Source organism: Puma concolor, chromosome C1 (genome assembly GCF_028749965.1).
Source record: "Puma concolor isolate L17-30 chromosome C1, mPumCon1.1.hap2, whole genome shotgun sequence".
In the NCBI taxonomy this organism is placed as follows: Eukaryota; Metazoa; Chordata; class Mammalia; order Carnivora; family Felidae; genus Puma; species Puma concolor.
In genome coordinates, this window is record NC_141674.1 from 46,341,418 (window position 1) to 46,357,845 (window position 16,428).

The following is a 16,428-nucleotide window of genomic DNA, read 5'->3' on the forward strand; positions in this document are numbered from 1 at the left end:
CTACAATATTGCAGTGTATATTAACTAACTAAAATTTAGATTAAAAATAATAAAAAATGTGGGGTGTCTGGGTGGCTCAGCCGGGTAAGCATCTGACTCCGGCTCAGGTCATGATCTCATGGTTCATGGGTTCAAGCCCCACATCGGGCTCTGTGCTGACAGCTCCGAGCCTGGAGCCTGCTTCGGATTCTGTGTCTCCCTCTCTCTCTGCCCCTCCCCTGCCTGCTCATGCTCTGTCTCTCTCTCTCTCTCTTAAAAATAAATAAACATTAAAAAAATGAAAAAAAAAAAAAAAAAAGAACTGAAGCTCGAAGAGAAACAGCAATACATCCAAGCTGCTTCAGCGGCTCACAGGGCTGGGCCTCGACTCTGTGCTGGCTGGCTCCTTAGTGTGCGTTCCCCCCCCCGTTGCCCTGCAGTGGCTTCCTGCCTGCCACATACCTGTGGGGTGTAGCTTTCCACATTGTATGGCTTCCTAAATCTCGTGTTCAGTATGTAATGGGGGGAGCATCCACCGGCGTAATACCTGTGATCGAGGACGGGGCCCTCGAAGCTGTTTGTGAACAGATTGATCCTGCAGGGAAGGCATTGACAGGGGGAAGAGGTTAGGGTGATCAGTTTACGTAAGCCCAGCTGGCAGACCCTAAGGAGTAGAACCGAAGTTCCTGGGTACAGTGTCCAGGAACCTGAGTATCTGGTCCAAACCAGCTTTTCAGCTTCCTGTGGGGCCCTTCTGGACCACAATCATATACCGAGTCCCAGCCACTGAGAGATGCTTGTTTCTCTTCCAATCCACTCTGCTCCTTCTCTGTTGTGTCAGTGCTGTTCCTTGTGCCCAGAATGCCATTCCAGCCACTCACTGTTGTATCTCTTTTTTTCCTTATCTTCTTTGTGGGAAGCCTTCACTAGCATTTGCCATGCTAAGCTAGAGGCCTCCGAAGACCCCTTGCTTGCCCCTCAAGTAGCTACTGTTTTCTATTTTCACAGTTACCTTATGAGAATGGTTTAGCAAAATAGATAAGAAAATAGTCTCTGGAGTCAGATGCCTGGGGTCAGATCCCTGCTCTGCCATTTACTAGTAACGTGATCTCAGGCAAGCCAGCTCGCCTCTCTGTATCTTGGTCTCTGCATCTGTAAAATGGGGACAAGGAAAATTTATTCTTAATTTCCGTATGATCTCCATCACGAGACACCAAATAATTGTCATTTGCTGAGACAGACTATGTCTAGACTATGTCTAGAAACAGAGCAGGGTGTGACTCCACATACGGATCACCTTCTATAGCATCCCCCCGCCCCCCAATCCCTGGGCAGTAGATATCACTGTGTGTATTTAGAAGGGATGAAAATCAGTGTGCAGCCTTATTTCTCACTGCCTCCTAAGGCAGGCTTCCGTTCCTGACCAGCTCTGACGACTACTGAAAGCTCTTTTCTTGTTGAAAGGAGCTCTGTGTTCTCTCGGCCTCTGTCACTGGCCTCGGTTCTGTTCCTAACAGAATTGTCATAGGCTCTCTTTCCTGTGACAGAGGTCCACGCATCATAAGAACGCCTAAGTGTTTATTTTTTTTAACCAACGCAATGTGGTGCTCACTTTGCGGAGGCGACTCTTCTTATCGATTTACACGTATTGGCTCATGTAATCCTTAAAAAGATTAATCCTTGAGATAGCTATCAGGGTGATGATGTCCACTTTACGGAGCAGGGAAGCAAGGCACAGAGGGTAACTGACCTGCCCAAGGTCTCACTGCCAGCCTGCGTCCTTCCCCCACAAAAGCTGCCGCCTACTGGCTTGTCCTCAATAATCATATTAGCTTATTTGATCCTCACAGGACTTGAGAGAAAGTTATTATTCACTGCCTGCTACAGATGACAAAACTGAAGCCCCACATAGATACGTGCCTCACCGGAGGTCCCATGACCAGCGAGCTGTCATTCTGTCCCCTCCTACAGGGTCCAGTCTGGCCCTACTGCTGGCTTGCAATGCCTACTCGGTCACCCTCTTAGCCCTGTGACCCCTAGGAACTCTCTTAACTTTTGCAGACCTCAGTTTCCTTATTGAGGAGGCGGGGACTATAATAACCAGCTTATAAAGTGGTGCTGAGAGCAAGTCTTCCTCGCGTGAGAAGTCTCTTTCCTTAATAACAACCTTTGGGGAGCGAGATTTGATTTTTGTGTGTGTTTTTTTTTTAAATTTTTTTTTAACATTTATTTATTTTTGAGACAGAGAGAGACAGAGCATGAACAGGGGAGGGGCAGAGAGAGGGGGAGACACAGAATCTGAAACAGGCTCCAGGCTCTGAGCTGTCAGCACAGAGCCCGCCCGACGCAGGGCTCGAACTCATGGACCGTGAGATCATGACCTGGGCTGACGTCAGACGCATAACCGACCGAGCCACCCAGGCGCCCTCAGAAACCCACTTTTTCACTAACTACTTAGGAGCCTACCCTCTGGGCCAGGCCCTATGCTGGGGCCAAGCAGCTAAACCTCCCCCACAAGTTGTCAGTAGGATTCAGAGGTAATGCCGAGAAAGCACGGAGCACAGTCACACGGCAGGTGCTGAGTAAACATGCACCCCCAGCCCTGGTGTGAGACCCGTGTGGTCTCCGAGCACAGCTCCGTCTCTAGTGTCCCTGAGCCCTCCGCACGGCCCGTGTCTAGCCACAGGACATGTCCCTGGAGCTCCCCGGAGCTGTGTTCAGAGAGTAGCTACAAGCCTCCACTTACACTACGTCTCTTTTTTCAGAAAAGAAGAAAGGAGCCACTCTGTGAATATCAGCTCCCTTCCTCTCCTCCAGAATTTCACTGAATTCTGTGCCGTCCCATCTACACAACAGAAGGACAGTAACTCACCCACTGGCCAGACGGCCAATTGCCCAGTACTGGTCCATTTCATGCTGACATTTTTTATGAATCCTCCTACAGTTGGCTTCATCTGACTGGTCTCCACAGTCGTTGTCCCCGTTGCAGAGAAGCCTGCGGTTTACACACCTCCCTGGAAGGAGAAACGGTGTTACCCTTAGGCACGTGGCTGCCGAGAGGGAAACAACGGGGATGACCACCTACTACGTGCCAGATATTTGGCCGGGCCTTTATCTGGCGTAAACACTTTATTCCCCCAAAGAGGCCAGTGTTGTATTTCTGAACCCACTTTGAGGGGAGGTTATTAAGGGTGGGGAAAAGGAAAGTGTCTACATGGCCTGGGTCGAAGTGGCCAGACCGGAGGCAAATCTAGACTTCTCTCCCTGAGGCTGGCGAGGAGAGGTGGGTTTGGTGGGTCCCGTGAGTAGCACTAGCTTTGTGACCTTCCACGGGCTACCTAACCTGCCTCGATCTTCTTGTCTCTAAACCAGGGAAGTCATCTCCCCTTCCCTTCCAGGGCTGTTGGCACTTTTGCTTCCTTTGAATGCTTTCCCCTCTGACTTGACTCTCTTTCTTGTTTGTATATTCTTAGGGGTTAAGCCTGTAAGACAGGTGACCCTGTTTCCTTAGAGATGTCTGATCATTTTTAACCAATATCAAAAGCAGTAGAATTCAATTTGGTCTTCAAATGTCTCTTACAAGGCACTTAAACTAAAGCCTGCCTGAATGACCATTATGGCTCTGGTCGGAATCATGGAACACTGGCCATAATGAGTCCATGGACACACTATAAAAGTCTTTCAGATTTATTAGACAGAATTCTTGCATTTGCAATAAGCCCTGGAAATCGCTCTGAAAATCTCTAACCCTTTCTTGAAAAATCCTGAAGCACACCCGGTCCCTATGGGCACAGGGAACGTAGAGAGGTTGCAATTCCCATCTAGATCATCTTGGGTCAAAATACTCTTACGTTTGCTGGGGAAGTGGCGAAATAGAGAGACATGTGCTTGCTTGAATGAACTAGATGTGAGTTGAAAAGACAAGTGTTTACTTAGTTCTGCAGTAGATGAGTATTGTACTCTCCTCCCTTCATTCCTTTAATCAAAACTTTTTACTGACTCTCGTGCATTAGGGGTTCCGCTATACTTGGTTATGCAGAAATGCAAACGTCAAGAGCTACTTCTGCAAACATTTTTCAGAGGTAAGTGGTCTAAACACCCGATGGAACGGCTGTAGGCTTTCCATGTTGTCCTCAGCCCCAGGCCTCTGAGAGAGCCAGCAGGGCTCAGAGTCTGCAAAGAGCTTTCATTCCCACTGTGTCACCTGATGCTTCTAGTATGCTTGTAAGGTATTAACCTCACTTCCGATTTTCTGTTAAGAGAACCGACATGCAGAAAGGCTAAGTGACTTCTCCTAGGTCACAAAGTCAAAATAAGACTTGGCTCGAGGTTTCTGATCCCAAGTTCTGATCCCTCTGATCTTGGGCAAGTAACGTCCCCAAGTCTTAATTTGTTAATTTGTAAAATGGGGATAATATTGATGCCTATTTTATAGGGCTGTTTTTGTGAAATAATACATGGGAAGAGAGGACAAGGAGGGCTCCCGGCCTGACCCATGACCCTGACCTTGAGCAGCAGGCAATGGCCAGTGCCCCCATCACCCCATTTGCTAGATATCCCCTCCCACTCCTGCATCCCTTTATACCTGTCTGTGCACACACAAAGCCTTCACATTGCACTTGACTTCTGCATGGTCTGCTGGTAACACAGTCTTCAACTTCCTTGTCAGAGAAGTTACATGGTTCCCCATTGAACTGAGAGGGCCGGAGCAAGTAGGCATGTCTGTACTGTGGCAGAGAGGAGGAAGGTGAACCAAGGGCGGAGCCTCAGGGACCTCGGGAACTGAGGGATATACACTGAAGGGTCCGTGTTGCAAGTGCCTGTTTGCTCGACTATTTCAACTAGACTCTGAGCTCTCTGAGGGCAGAGACCTGGCCTTTGATCTCTACAGCTGCAGTGATCAGTAAAGATTTGCTGAATGTGGGAAAAGCTGGGGCTTCAGAGTCAAAAGGTATTAAGTAGACTGATGTGGCCAGTTCAGTAACACAACACCACAATCTCTCAGCTTGATTACTCCAATGGGTTGATTCAATTATTCTCATTTACTCACTATCTTATAAATCAAAAAGCAAGCACATTGGAGACACATCTGACTCTGATACTTTCTTGTTATGTGATGTTGGCAAGTTACTTAACCTCTGTGATCTCAATTTGGTAACCTATGAAATAGGGGTAATGAATTAACCTAAATGTACGGTTATGGAGTTTCAACTATATATAGGATCTAAATATGAAATCTCATGTTGTCCGGTACCTAGTAGGCACACAATTTCTTGTACTTATTTTTCTTTATTGTTATCACTTTTAAATTCCCGTTGGTTAACATATAGTGGTATTTTTCTTTATTATTAATCTTTACCAGGCAATATTTCTCTATCTCTAACTTCTTATTCGTTTATTCCAGAAATATTGGATTTCCAAAACACTGAGCCACCCGATGTTGAACAAGGTCGGTACTGATGCTTGCTTGGTTATTTTTTAATCGAAGTACAGGTGACACAGTGTTATGTTAGTTTAGGGTGCACAACACGGTGATTCCACAGCTCTGTACATTATGCTGTGCTCACCACAAGTGCACCATACTACAAGATGACAATACCATTGACTATATTCCCCAGGCTGTACCTCCATCCCCATGACTTATTCACTCCATAAGGGCTTGCTTGTGTGTTTCTAATCATAATCGTGCCCTCTGGCCTGCCCTCAAGGAGGTCGCTGCAGATGGTGGGGGTGGTGATGGTGAGCGCCAGGCAGGGACAACGCAGTGTGATGGCCGCCATATTGAGGAAGGACACAGTGCTCTGTGAATTGATAGAGGCCTCCCTGATACAAACTTGGGAGCCAGTAAGTGACAAGCAAGCTGAGGTTCCAAAGGTGAAACGAGATGTCAGGCAAAGAGGAAGAGGCGGTGTGAGGAAGGCAGAGAAGAGTAATCTGTGGGGAGAAAGTCGCTCTACCAAACCTGAGAGACTAGCGAGAGCGTGCCTTGTTCCAGAAAACCAAAAGCTGTTCATCTTGGCCAGAGAGAAGAATACAGGAGGGTGGTGGCCAGAGCTGGAGGGAGACATAGCCAGGGGCAAGTAAGGGAGGGCCCCCCAGGTCTCAGGTTAGATTTAGTATTTTACTATGAGTCAATGAGAAACAATTATAGGGGGAAAAGTGATCCTGTCTGGGTGGCTTCCAAATACTAGTTGTAGGCAAGAGTTTGGTGCGACAAAATCATACAAGCCAGGGTAGCAGCCCCTTTGTAGAATGACATGTTAACCAACCATAGTTATTATTTGTATGGCATCTGGACACCCCTCCCCACCTCTCCCTGCCAAAAAAAAAAAAAAAAAAAAATACAGACAACCATTCACCCATGCTCCTTTGCATGGGACCCCAGAGGGTCTTTTGTCCTGGAAGGCAGAGACTGGCAGGACAGGGATGAGGTCTGCAAAGAAGATTGTTAGAAGACCAGCCCCAGGCACCAAAGACAAAATGGGATTGAGGGGTGTGGAAATGATGGGAGAGAGGCATCTCAAAATTCCGGTTGAAGGGTTTTGATAACCCTGCAGCCAGTGACCCTGCAGAGAGTGATGATGTCCACTGAGGGCCAGTGCGTAACAAACTCCGAGTGAAGAGTGCTGGCTGGCTGGCTGGCTCATGCTGAGTCTTCCTGGTTTATGCTGCAGATGAAACAATTGTACAGATAATTGGATCAATGCTGATCATTTCAGCAATAAAGCTCACTTTGGGAACTGAATGATCCTGCTTGGCTCTCCACAAAGATCCAGTTAAGTGTGTAAATGTCCTGGGTCCACTTTTACAGCCTCGTTAGGGTCTTAGCCCGTGGCTGCTTTGATATCCTGAGGAGCTGGGGAAATGGCAACCCTCTTCTTTTCTCTTTTCTCTCACATACCTGCTGTTCTCAGAGCTGGGATCCCGCGTCAGCCCTCGTATGACAGGGGAACCTGAAGCACAAATATGGCAGGGACTATGGTGGTTTTTGTTTGTTTATTTGTTCGTTCGTTCCTTTGTTTGTGGGACGACACGGGACAAGAAGCCAGCGGCCCAAATTCAAGGCCTTTATCTGCTGCTAGGTGAACCTGACAAACCGCCCGCTCTGAGTCTCTGTTTACCTATTTGCCTAACAGAAAGGGCCACTGCTGCCTTCCCTTCCTTCTGGAGGTGCCAGAAAATATCACACGATCAAACAATACCTATTTATGGCGCTCTTGTTATGTTCCAGAAATTGGCCTACATTGTAGGTATAGAATTGAATAAACCTTCAACAGCTTCCCACTTAATGGAAAGGTAAGTAATTAAGGAAAAGTAAATGACAGGAAGAACAGGGAGCTATTACAGGTGTTGGAAGGTTGGCTATCTAATAGCACATAGGGCTGAGAAGTCAACGAAGGGCTCCAAAGAGGTAGCCTGTAGGCAGAGTTTCAAATAATGAGTAGGTGTTCGCCAGCAATGCAAGTGGGAAAGGTCACTCCAGCCTCAGAAAGCAGCATGAATAAAGGCAGAGAGAGAGTGTGAAATGGTCAGAGAGAGACAAGTGTTCTGTGGGCCAGAGTGGGGGATGCTTTATGGAGATGTCGGCCAGGTCAACATCATGGGGGCCTTGAAGACCGTGAGTCTGGATCTGATCTCAAGAGCCATGTGTAGACTTTGAACGGGTTTCAAGCTGGGAAAAGACAGGCCACGCTTGCATTTTCAATAGCTCCCCTGGTTGTACCATGAAGATGGACTGAAAGAGCAAGTTTGGAGGCAGGAAGTCTGATTAGGAAGCTATTAACCTGAGCAAGGATAAGTATGCTAGGCAAGTAGCTGGAAGCTTGAAGAAAGGATCTACTACTTGGAAACACTGAGGAACAGACTTCATCAAGTGAGCCAACGTTCAATGAGATCCTACTATGTGCCAGGCACTGTCAGCAGTGCCTTCACCACTCTTGCTGAGAGTTAGGGCTTCTGGAAGCTTAGAGCTCCCCCAAGGCCAGAGTACTTACCCTTTTCTTCTGACAGGGATCACACGTGGTCCAGGAGGACCAGCTGGAAAGTTCACAATCAATAGGCATCAGTGAGACATCCACATTCCGTGTGTGTCTGCTCTTGGCGAGGCTCTCATTGACTGCATTTGACTCAAGAGACTGTGGCCTTTCACCTCTAAATGGCCATCATGAGAGAACAGAATCAAGTGTCAAAAAAGAATTAAGTATGCATACAACCACCTACCCATCCGTTCAATATATATATATATATTTGCTCATTTGCGTGAGGCTATTCATTCAAGTATAGGTTAATTCATCCAGCAAATAGTTATCAAACACCCATAAGTGCCTTCCATTTTGGCCAGCTATCGTCGAAAGAGCACCGAACTCAAGAGCAGAAGACAGTCCATCGGCACCTGGGGGATCTGACTTGCCTTTTCGACCTGTGTGAGTTCCACTTTTCTCATCCATGTAATGGGAGAATCATGTAATGGGAGAAGCCTCCCTCCCTAGGCTATTCCTGGGATTCACTGAGAAAGTACACGTGAGAGTACTTTATAAACGCTAAACTGCTACAGATAAGCAGGGAATACAACCACAGCTAGATGTACGACTTGAAGCAATTCCTTCCTCACTGGGGGCCTCTGTGTTATGCCAGGGAAAGGAGAGGTTTGGACTAGATGGTCTTTAAGGCACTCTCCCATGTTAAGAGTGCATGAAACATTTGCTGAGAACGAACAACATTCAGGGTACTGTGCTACAGGGGATACAGGGAAATATAAAACATAGGTTCTGCCTTCTAGAGCTCACGTCTATCTTAGAACAGGAGAAGAGAAACATGTCTCATATCTTAGCTCTTTGGGACTCATCCAGTAGGCAAGGTTTGTAAGCACGCAGGCTCCAGGGCCAGAGTTTGCCTTAGGACGTCACTGTAGTGTGGAGGCTGGGCCAGGGTGAGGAGAGCCTGGAGGTGGGACAAGCAGGCAGGAGGCTCATGCAGTAGCATCAATGAGTGATGTGAACTTGAACCATGGCAATGTCTAGGGGAGAGCACATGGCGGGGAGTGGGGGGGCAGGTAGACGAGATGTTGCTCCAGTGGAACGGATAGAAAATGAGAGGAAGAGGTTAGACAGGAAGGGGTTCAGGTTGATGCTTAGTTCTAGTTTGCGTGTGTGCGCGAGTGGGGGACACAGGAGCAAAAGAGCTTGTTGGAGAGGATGTGGGCAGGCATGCTGAGTCCCAGGCGCTCACGGAACACCTATGTAGAGTATTCAGCAACTAGTTCCTAAGTGGGTTTGGTACTCCGAAGAGAGATTTTCGCTAGAGACACGGAGCTGATCCTGAGAAGCTATGGGAGAGCATAAGACTGTTATTGAGAGGAGAAGCAGGCCAGAGAGAAGTCCTTGAGGGACAGCAATACCACCAGCAGTCCAAGAGGCAATGGTGCCCTGCCAGTCCAGAGCAGACAGAGCATATGAGGGGATGTAGGTGAGGGCAGGGTGGGTGGGTGGAAGGGGCAGACAGTGTCGCATCTATAGAGCTGTCAAACAACATGAACTATGTCTAGAAAGTAAGGTGACGCTTTTTGTGGAGTTCCTGGCATTCGGTGGGATATTCAGTAAAAGAGTGCATAAACAAACTTGGTATTGAATCTGTCTAGGCCTCCAGTTAACTCCGTGTGTAACATGACGGGTGAGGGGGGTGGGAGGGAGGGGAGAGTAGGTGATGGGTACTGAAGAGGGCCTCTTTTGGGAGGAGCCCTGGGTGTTGTATGGAAACCAATTTGACAATAAATTTTATATATTAAAAAAACAAATAATAAATAAATTAAAAAAAATAAACAAAACAAAACAAACAAACAAACAAAAAACCATGACGGGTGCATTTAGATTTTACCCTTCCTCCACCGGCGAGAACATAATCTTGCAACCTGTGTTCCTTTTCAAGGCAAAAGAGATGAGAAAGAAAAACAAAGATTTTCTGAGCACCCAGGACACGTCAAGCTCTGTGTGAGGTGTTTTACCTGGGCCATCTCCTTGAATCCTCACGACAATGCGAGAGGACATTGCCACTTGGGCAGATGAGGGAAATGGCTGAAAGTCACGTAGCTGGTATGCAGTGGTCCTGGGGGTCTGAGCTGAGGTCTGTTGGACTCTAATGCCTCTTTATCCATTTCCCCCATGCTGCCTGGAAGGGTGCCAGGAACAGCATCCACTCTACCAGTGCCCTCTGTCTCTATGCAAGGTCTCTTTCATCTCTGTGTCCAAGATTGAGTCATTAGGGAGAGCATCACACAGTTTCCATTGTCTCAAATACATAGTACATCACTCCAGACAAGGGCATTAACAATACATTCTCACTTGGCAAAAGTCCTAAAAAGAGGATAATATTAACTACAGTGAAATCCATCTCCAAAACCGCCCCAGAGACCAGCAAAAATCAATTGCCTAGTAAAGTTGGATCTTTAAGGAAAGGTCAAAGACTCTCCTGGAAACCACAGGTGGATACTTTTAAAATGGTTACTTGAGGCAGGATGCTGCACCCCAGGAGCGGGGCTCAGAATGTGTTCTTATATCTACTAATTTGCTGGGGTTTGACAAAACAATATTGTCTGTGATTCGGCTTCTCCTAAGTATATATTTGACAGCTCGGCAGGGTACCCTCTTCCTGTTTCAACTAAGAAACGGTTACATTGTGTTTTTAGCAACTATCAAGGCAATTCTGGGCACAGTTGAGACTGAGTGGATGGGTAATGTACACGCACTGTATTAAGAGTCACAATTATTTTCTTCTCTGAGATTTGAAAGCCTGTTAATAGGCGAGATGATCGTTTACAGAAGGAACTTGGTAAAAAGTAGTTATAGCCACCAGGTCTCTCATTTTTGCACCCCATTTTCATTATGGAGGTGGCAGTATAATGAAGTAATCAGCTGAATAAATAGTATGTTTGTAAATTACATCAGTTAGGATGTGTGTGGTTTATTGGTACTACAAAATGCAAATTGGAAAGAAAGGCTGGCATTAAATTGCATCTTTAAATCCTGGCCTCTGTGTAGGGATACAGCACATTCATTTCATGCCCACGGATTTTTACAGAAACAGACCAGATGGACCTTTTGACCAACTGAAATGACTCTGTCATTCAAAATCCTCTCTATGTTTTTAAACATGCCCGGAGAAGTACAGAAAGTAAAATAATAAACACTCATGTAGTCATAACCCATGATTGGCAATTATTAACATTTTGGTATATTTCCTTCAATTTTTTTTAATAGAAAATAACCCTATACATTACACATCTGCATTGGATACCAGCCCCAGATACATTTCCCTCTCCTCCTTCTCAGAGGGAACTATTGTCGGGGATTTACATGTATCCCTTGAGCCCTTTAAATATTTTTACATATTATATACGCACAACGTATAACATTGTTTTTGTGTGCTTTACTCACACTATGCATATTATTGTGCAACTTGCTTTTGTCAATCAACGCTCTACTTCTGAGCCCTCTCCATGTTGATGCATAGAGAAATCCAGTTCATTTCTTTACCTCTGATGTCCCATCAGAGGACATACATTGCATTCAATGTATTCTTTTTCTTTTTGAAAGACATTTATATTTTCCCAATGTTTTGCAATTGCAAATAACGCTACAATAAATACGCTTCTACAAGTCCTTGTAACATATCCCTCTACATAAGGAATGGCAAGGATGTGCCTTTCCTTGAGGTGTACAGAATGCAATTGCCAACATCAGGATATATTTCACTGGGTCCCTGTCTCCTACTCTCTTTCTAACAGGAGTTTCTGATCAAAATAAAGATGGATCCATCGAGGAAGGCAGGATTAGGTCAGCAGTAAATTGCAAGCCATCAACTTACAGAGATGGGGCGTGTCAATATATTTTGGCTTTCTGTAGAAATGCCCTGACACAACAACTCTCTGTCACACACAATTTGTTAGGCAGTGACATTCCCTTTGCAAATAGCATCCTTCCTCTTTGCTGGAAGAGGCAGCTTCTGGGTGGCAGAGTTTCAATTTCTCCTCTCTCTGTCATTTGCTGTTGTAGACGTGAAATTTAAAGCAACATCTCAAGGCAACAAATGTGTGGCCCAGAGATAGAGAAATGACATGGGGGCCCAGCACATCAGATGCACAATGCAGCTGGAGAGGGGATAATGCATTTGAGAGGCAGGATAGCACAGGGATACAAAGGAGCTCTGGAACCAGAAAAAACAAAACAAAACAAAACAAAAAAAACAATTGGATTGGAATCCATATTCTGTTACATATTAAGTGAGTAGCTTTGTGACATTTACCTTATCTACCAATCTTAGTTTCCCTCTCTGCAACACTGTAAGCAATAAAACTTACCTCCAATAGCTGTGAGGGCTTAGAGCTAGTGCATCCAAGTGGCTGGCACAGAGCAGCGATAAATAAACAATAGGTCTTAAGACGATGTGATTATTTCATCTGACATGATTATAAGAACTAAACAAAAACCTTTCTTGGGAGCTAACATGAGGGAGGTCTCAGTTTCTCCTGTGCCAGAACTGAAGGCTGTTCATCCACTTCAAGTATGGAACTCAAATACCTGCTGTGTTCGGGACCGCCCAGTGGAACTCACGGGTGGAGGCCAGAACACCAAACCTGGTGGGGGTTTGAGACTGACAACGTGAGTGAATCTCTTCTCCTCTCTGAGGACCCTTTTGCCTTTCTACATAGTGTGAATAAGAGAGAATATCCATCTCATGGCATGGCTGGAGGATTAAACAAGACACTCTACTTATCTACAACGCCTACCTCCACTTTCCATGTCAGAGTGAACTTCCGAATATATAAATATGATTGTGCAGCTCCTTGGCTTAGAACCCTGCAATGGCTCCCCATTGCTAGAGGGTAAGGTTCAAGATCCTTAGCTCCCACCCTACGGCTCCTCCACTCCACCCACTCTGATCCTGCTGACTCCCACTTGATCTCGTCTTTGCTAGTGCCTCGCCTTGGCCCGTGCTTGAGGCCTCCTGAAATAGACTTGAAGCTTCAGGAACAAGCCAGGCTTCTCGTATTTCCATGCCTTCGTCTGTGATGCTTCCTTTGCCTTGAACACCCTCCACCCCCTGGGCCATTTGGCGAACATCTATTCTTATATAAAGATTCAGCTCAAATACCGTCCTTTTCTAGAAGACGTTCCAGACTTACTGAATGCCCAGTAGAGCTGGTCACTCCCTCTCTTGCTTCTCACCTGTCCCTGTATCATCTCTTGCAACTGTACCTAGAGTGTGTGCCCACATGGTGGCTTTTTCCATGAGAACACAAGCTCTCTGTGTCTTACTCATCTCTGTATCCTTAGAGCCTGACAAGGGGTCTTGCAAAGGGGTCACTCCTATTTGCAGGGGGTGGGGTTGCTATGAGCCCCTTCAACCTCCATTCCAGACACATATCCCTGGGTCTTTAACCCTTCTCTGTGTATACGCATATAAGGCAGGCCTCGGCAGCTTGGTTCTTCGTGGGGCCAAGTTGAGATTCTTGATAATCCATAATAGCTGTTATTTGTTGAGTGCCCAATGGGTAGTGAACCTCTCTGTTCTGGTCTTAGGGGTGGTGCCCAGTGGCAGCTGAGTGCTGAGAAGAGGTGAGACCGGGGGGTGTGTCCAATGGGCACTGGTGCTCCTCACATTAAGTGGGAGGTTGTACTCAGACATCATTTATGGAATCAACAAAAGGAATGGCATGAACAGCCCTTCTTCCCACAGGGAAGGCCTGCTCACAAGGAGGCCTGGGATACCTGAGCGTTTCAGCGTCATGGAAGGGCTTCTCATGTACCAGGAGGATCTCCTAATTGCCAAGTCACTGGCACATCTTTCACCGGAGCCCACGTTTGAGCTTTCGCTAAGATATTTTCTTTAGCCTGTCTTGTATCCTATTAACAATACCAAAAATAATGAAATAAATCAGTTAGAACTTAACTGCTGGGAACATACAGGAGTGTGTGTGTGTGTGTGTGAGAGAGAGACAGAGAGAGAGAGAGAGAGAGAGAGAACCTGAGAACCCACAGAATTTGGGTTGATGAGCAGGTAGAGTGGGTCCCACTCAGACATTAAAGTCACTGATGTGAATTGGCTCTTTTTTCCATACATGACAGGCCTTCTTTTGCGCAAAGAAGCTTTGTTCAGAACACAGAACAAGTATCCTATTCTCAGCGTGACAAAATACATTTAAACATGTCAGTTTCTCAGGGGAACTTGTGTTGAAGTCAGACGCTTGGTTCCATAATAATCTGAAGACAGTTGTTGATATTATTTTACCAAATGCATGCAAATTGCTCGAGGAGATGCTCCTTATTCAATAGACGCACGACAAAGAGGCGGTCAGCATTTTGTGGCTTCGTACTCCCTGTCACATTATTGACTGGCGAATCACTTGTCACCATCACTTACCTGGAGCCGGGCAAACTGAGGCAGCCCAGGGCAGCAGAGAGAAGAATCAGTTCTGATGGTGTCCTCCGAGCCCACGGCACCGATATCTTCATTGTCTCTACGTGATGGAGCTTCAGCTGAGGCTCCGAGGTCCATGAAAAGTCTGCACAGGGAGTTTCTGTCCCCACAGAGCAAACAGTTCAGCAAAGTAAACAGAAAGCCAGTGGTGCCTGGAAACCCCTTAGACTTTGCACGGACAGAACCGTGCCTGTGACCCCAGACACCAATGAGAACGGTGGAAAACTGTGCAGCACACGACACAGACTATCCGGGGAAGCAGCCGAGAGGACAGGCTGTCAGTGGGGCCTATGGGCTCTAGGTCCAGAATGCCTGGGTTCAAATCCTTTCTCTGCTTTGTCACCTTTGGCAAGTCACTTTACCTCTAGGCCTTGGTTTCCTCGCTTGCAAGGTGGTGAGGTTTACGGAAAGTAACCTAAGTAAGGCGACGAGGACAGGCCCATGGGAAACACTCGCACGTGGGAGCTATTACTACGAAGTGGAAGGCAGCGTGGGAAGTCAAACCAAGCTTTGCGTTTTGCCTCTTTCTAGCCGTGTGACTTTGAGCAAGTCAATGAGGAGCTGCTGAGCTCTAGAACCTGTCTACCCGAGTTAGAATTCTCTTGGTATGTTTCACTAGTTGTATGACCCGTGGCAAATCATTAACCTCTGGGAGCCTCTTTCCTCATCTATAAAACGAGAATAATAGTGCCCAACTCACAAGGCTGATGTGAAGACCAAATCAACTGAAATATTTAAAACACTTTGAAGGGTGCCTGGCACGTTCTACGTGCCCTCTCTGTAAGTGACCTGCCATTTTTTTTTTTTTGACTTTCTCTGATTCTGTTCCCTCGTCCACGAAATTTGGAGAGTTAGGCTTACCCGTCACTCAGGGTTGGGAGAGTCACTGGGCTACTAACTGTGAAAGTGCTTCATAAAAAGGCATCATAAAAGCAGTAACTGTAGGGGCACCTGAGTGGCTCCGTTGGTTAAGCATCCCACTCTTGATTTCGGCTCAGGTCATGATCTCCCAGTTTGTGGGATTGAGACCCACGTCGGGTTCCGTGCTGACAGTGAGGAGCCTGCTTGGGATTCTCTCTCTCCCTCTCTCTCTGCCCCTCTCCTGCCTGCGTGCTCTCTTTATCTCTCAAAACAAGCAAATACACTTAAAAAAAAATAACTGTGAAAGAGTAATTATCCAAATCTGTGTTGTTTGTTATTATATAACTTACATGGAACTTCACCACGGTTTGGGGAAAAGCAGAGAGCTTTCCTGACCTTGCCGGAAAGCATACTAGGTGATTGGTAGTGGTAGATTGAACAGGCGTCTCCCATATTTGCTAGTGACCCTACAAACCCCCACGTGGTAGCAACCTGAAAAGAGTTCAGTCAACACCATTGCCTTCCACCTACCATGTCTCCCACATTGCAGGTCAGAGGGACTCACTCTTTCCTCTAGGGGTGAACACAGCAAAGGCAGGTGCCACTCATGCATGGTGAATAAACTTGAGCCTGGAAGAGGGATTTTCCTTCGACTTTTCATTATTCTGAGTAGCACACCGATTGCCCTGCCATTTCGATGTGGCGTCCCCCTCAAACGGGATTAAAGGAAAATCTCACATGAGACTCTCTTGCAAGGGCGTAATCCAAGCAAATGTTCACCTCAATACGTCTAGAAATGATTCCCAGAGGACCCGTGACTGGGTGTCGGATGGACGTGTTCACATTTTCAGTTCTGGCGGACACAGCGTCAGCCCCACTTCTCAGCTGGAGACGGCACCTGCCGTCCCTGTGGTGGGGGGCACTGGCGTGGGGTTGGAGGAAGCATAGCACAGACTCAAAGGCAATGTGCAAGTGGCCAAGGATCCCAAACACACCTCTCTGCAAACCACCACTGGCTCCTCAGAATCAACAAATTAAAGTCCAAACTGCACTAACCTTGCATTTATGGAACCAACCTGCAGGGCATTAAGGGCTGTACAAACATGGCGGAAGACG

At 46.6% G+C, this 16,428-nt stretch overlaps 1 protein-coding gene across 2 annotated transcripts in view; it reads right to left on the reverse strand.

The window, feature by feature from the left end:
• Positions 1-14,583, reverse strand: part of C8B (complement C8 beta chain) — a 54,348-nt gene extending 39,765 nt beyond the window's left edge. For both annotated transcript variants that reach the window (XM_086717098.1, XM_025935398.2), the window contains exons 1-5: positions 14,395-14,583; positions 7,974-8,130; positions 4,565-4,706; positions 2,852-2,993; positions 442-574 (exon numbers count right to left, since the gene is read on the reverse strand). In XM_086717098.1, coding sequence (XP_086573224.1) covers positions 442-574; positions 2,852-2,993; positions 4,565-4,706; positions 7,974-8,130; positions 14,395-14,486 — 666 coding nt within the window. In that variant the 5' untranslated portion in view covers positions 14,487-14,583. The remainder of the gene's footprint in view (positions 1-441; positions 575-2,851; positions 2,994-4,564; positions 4,707-7,973; positions 8,131-14,394) is intronic.
• Positions 14,584-16,428: the final 1,845 nt, after the last annotated feature.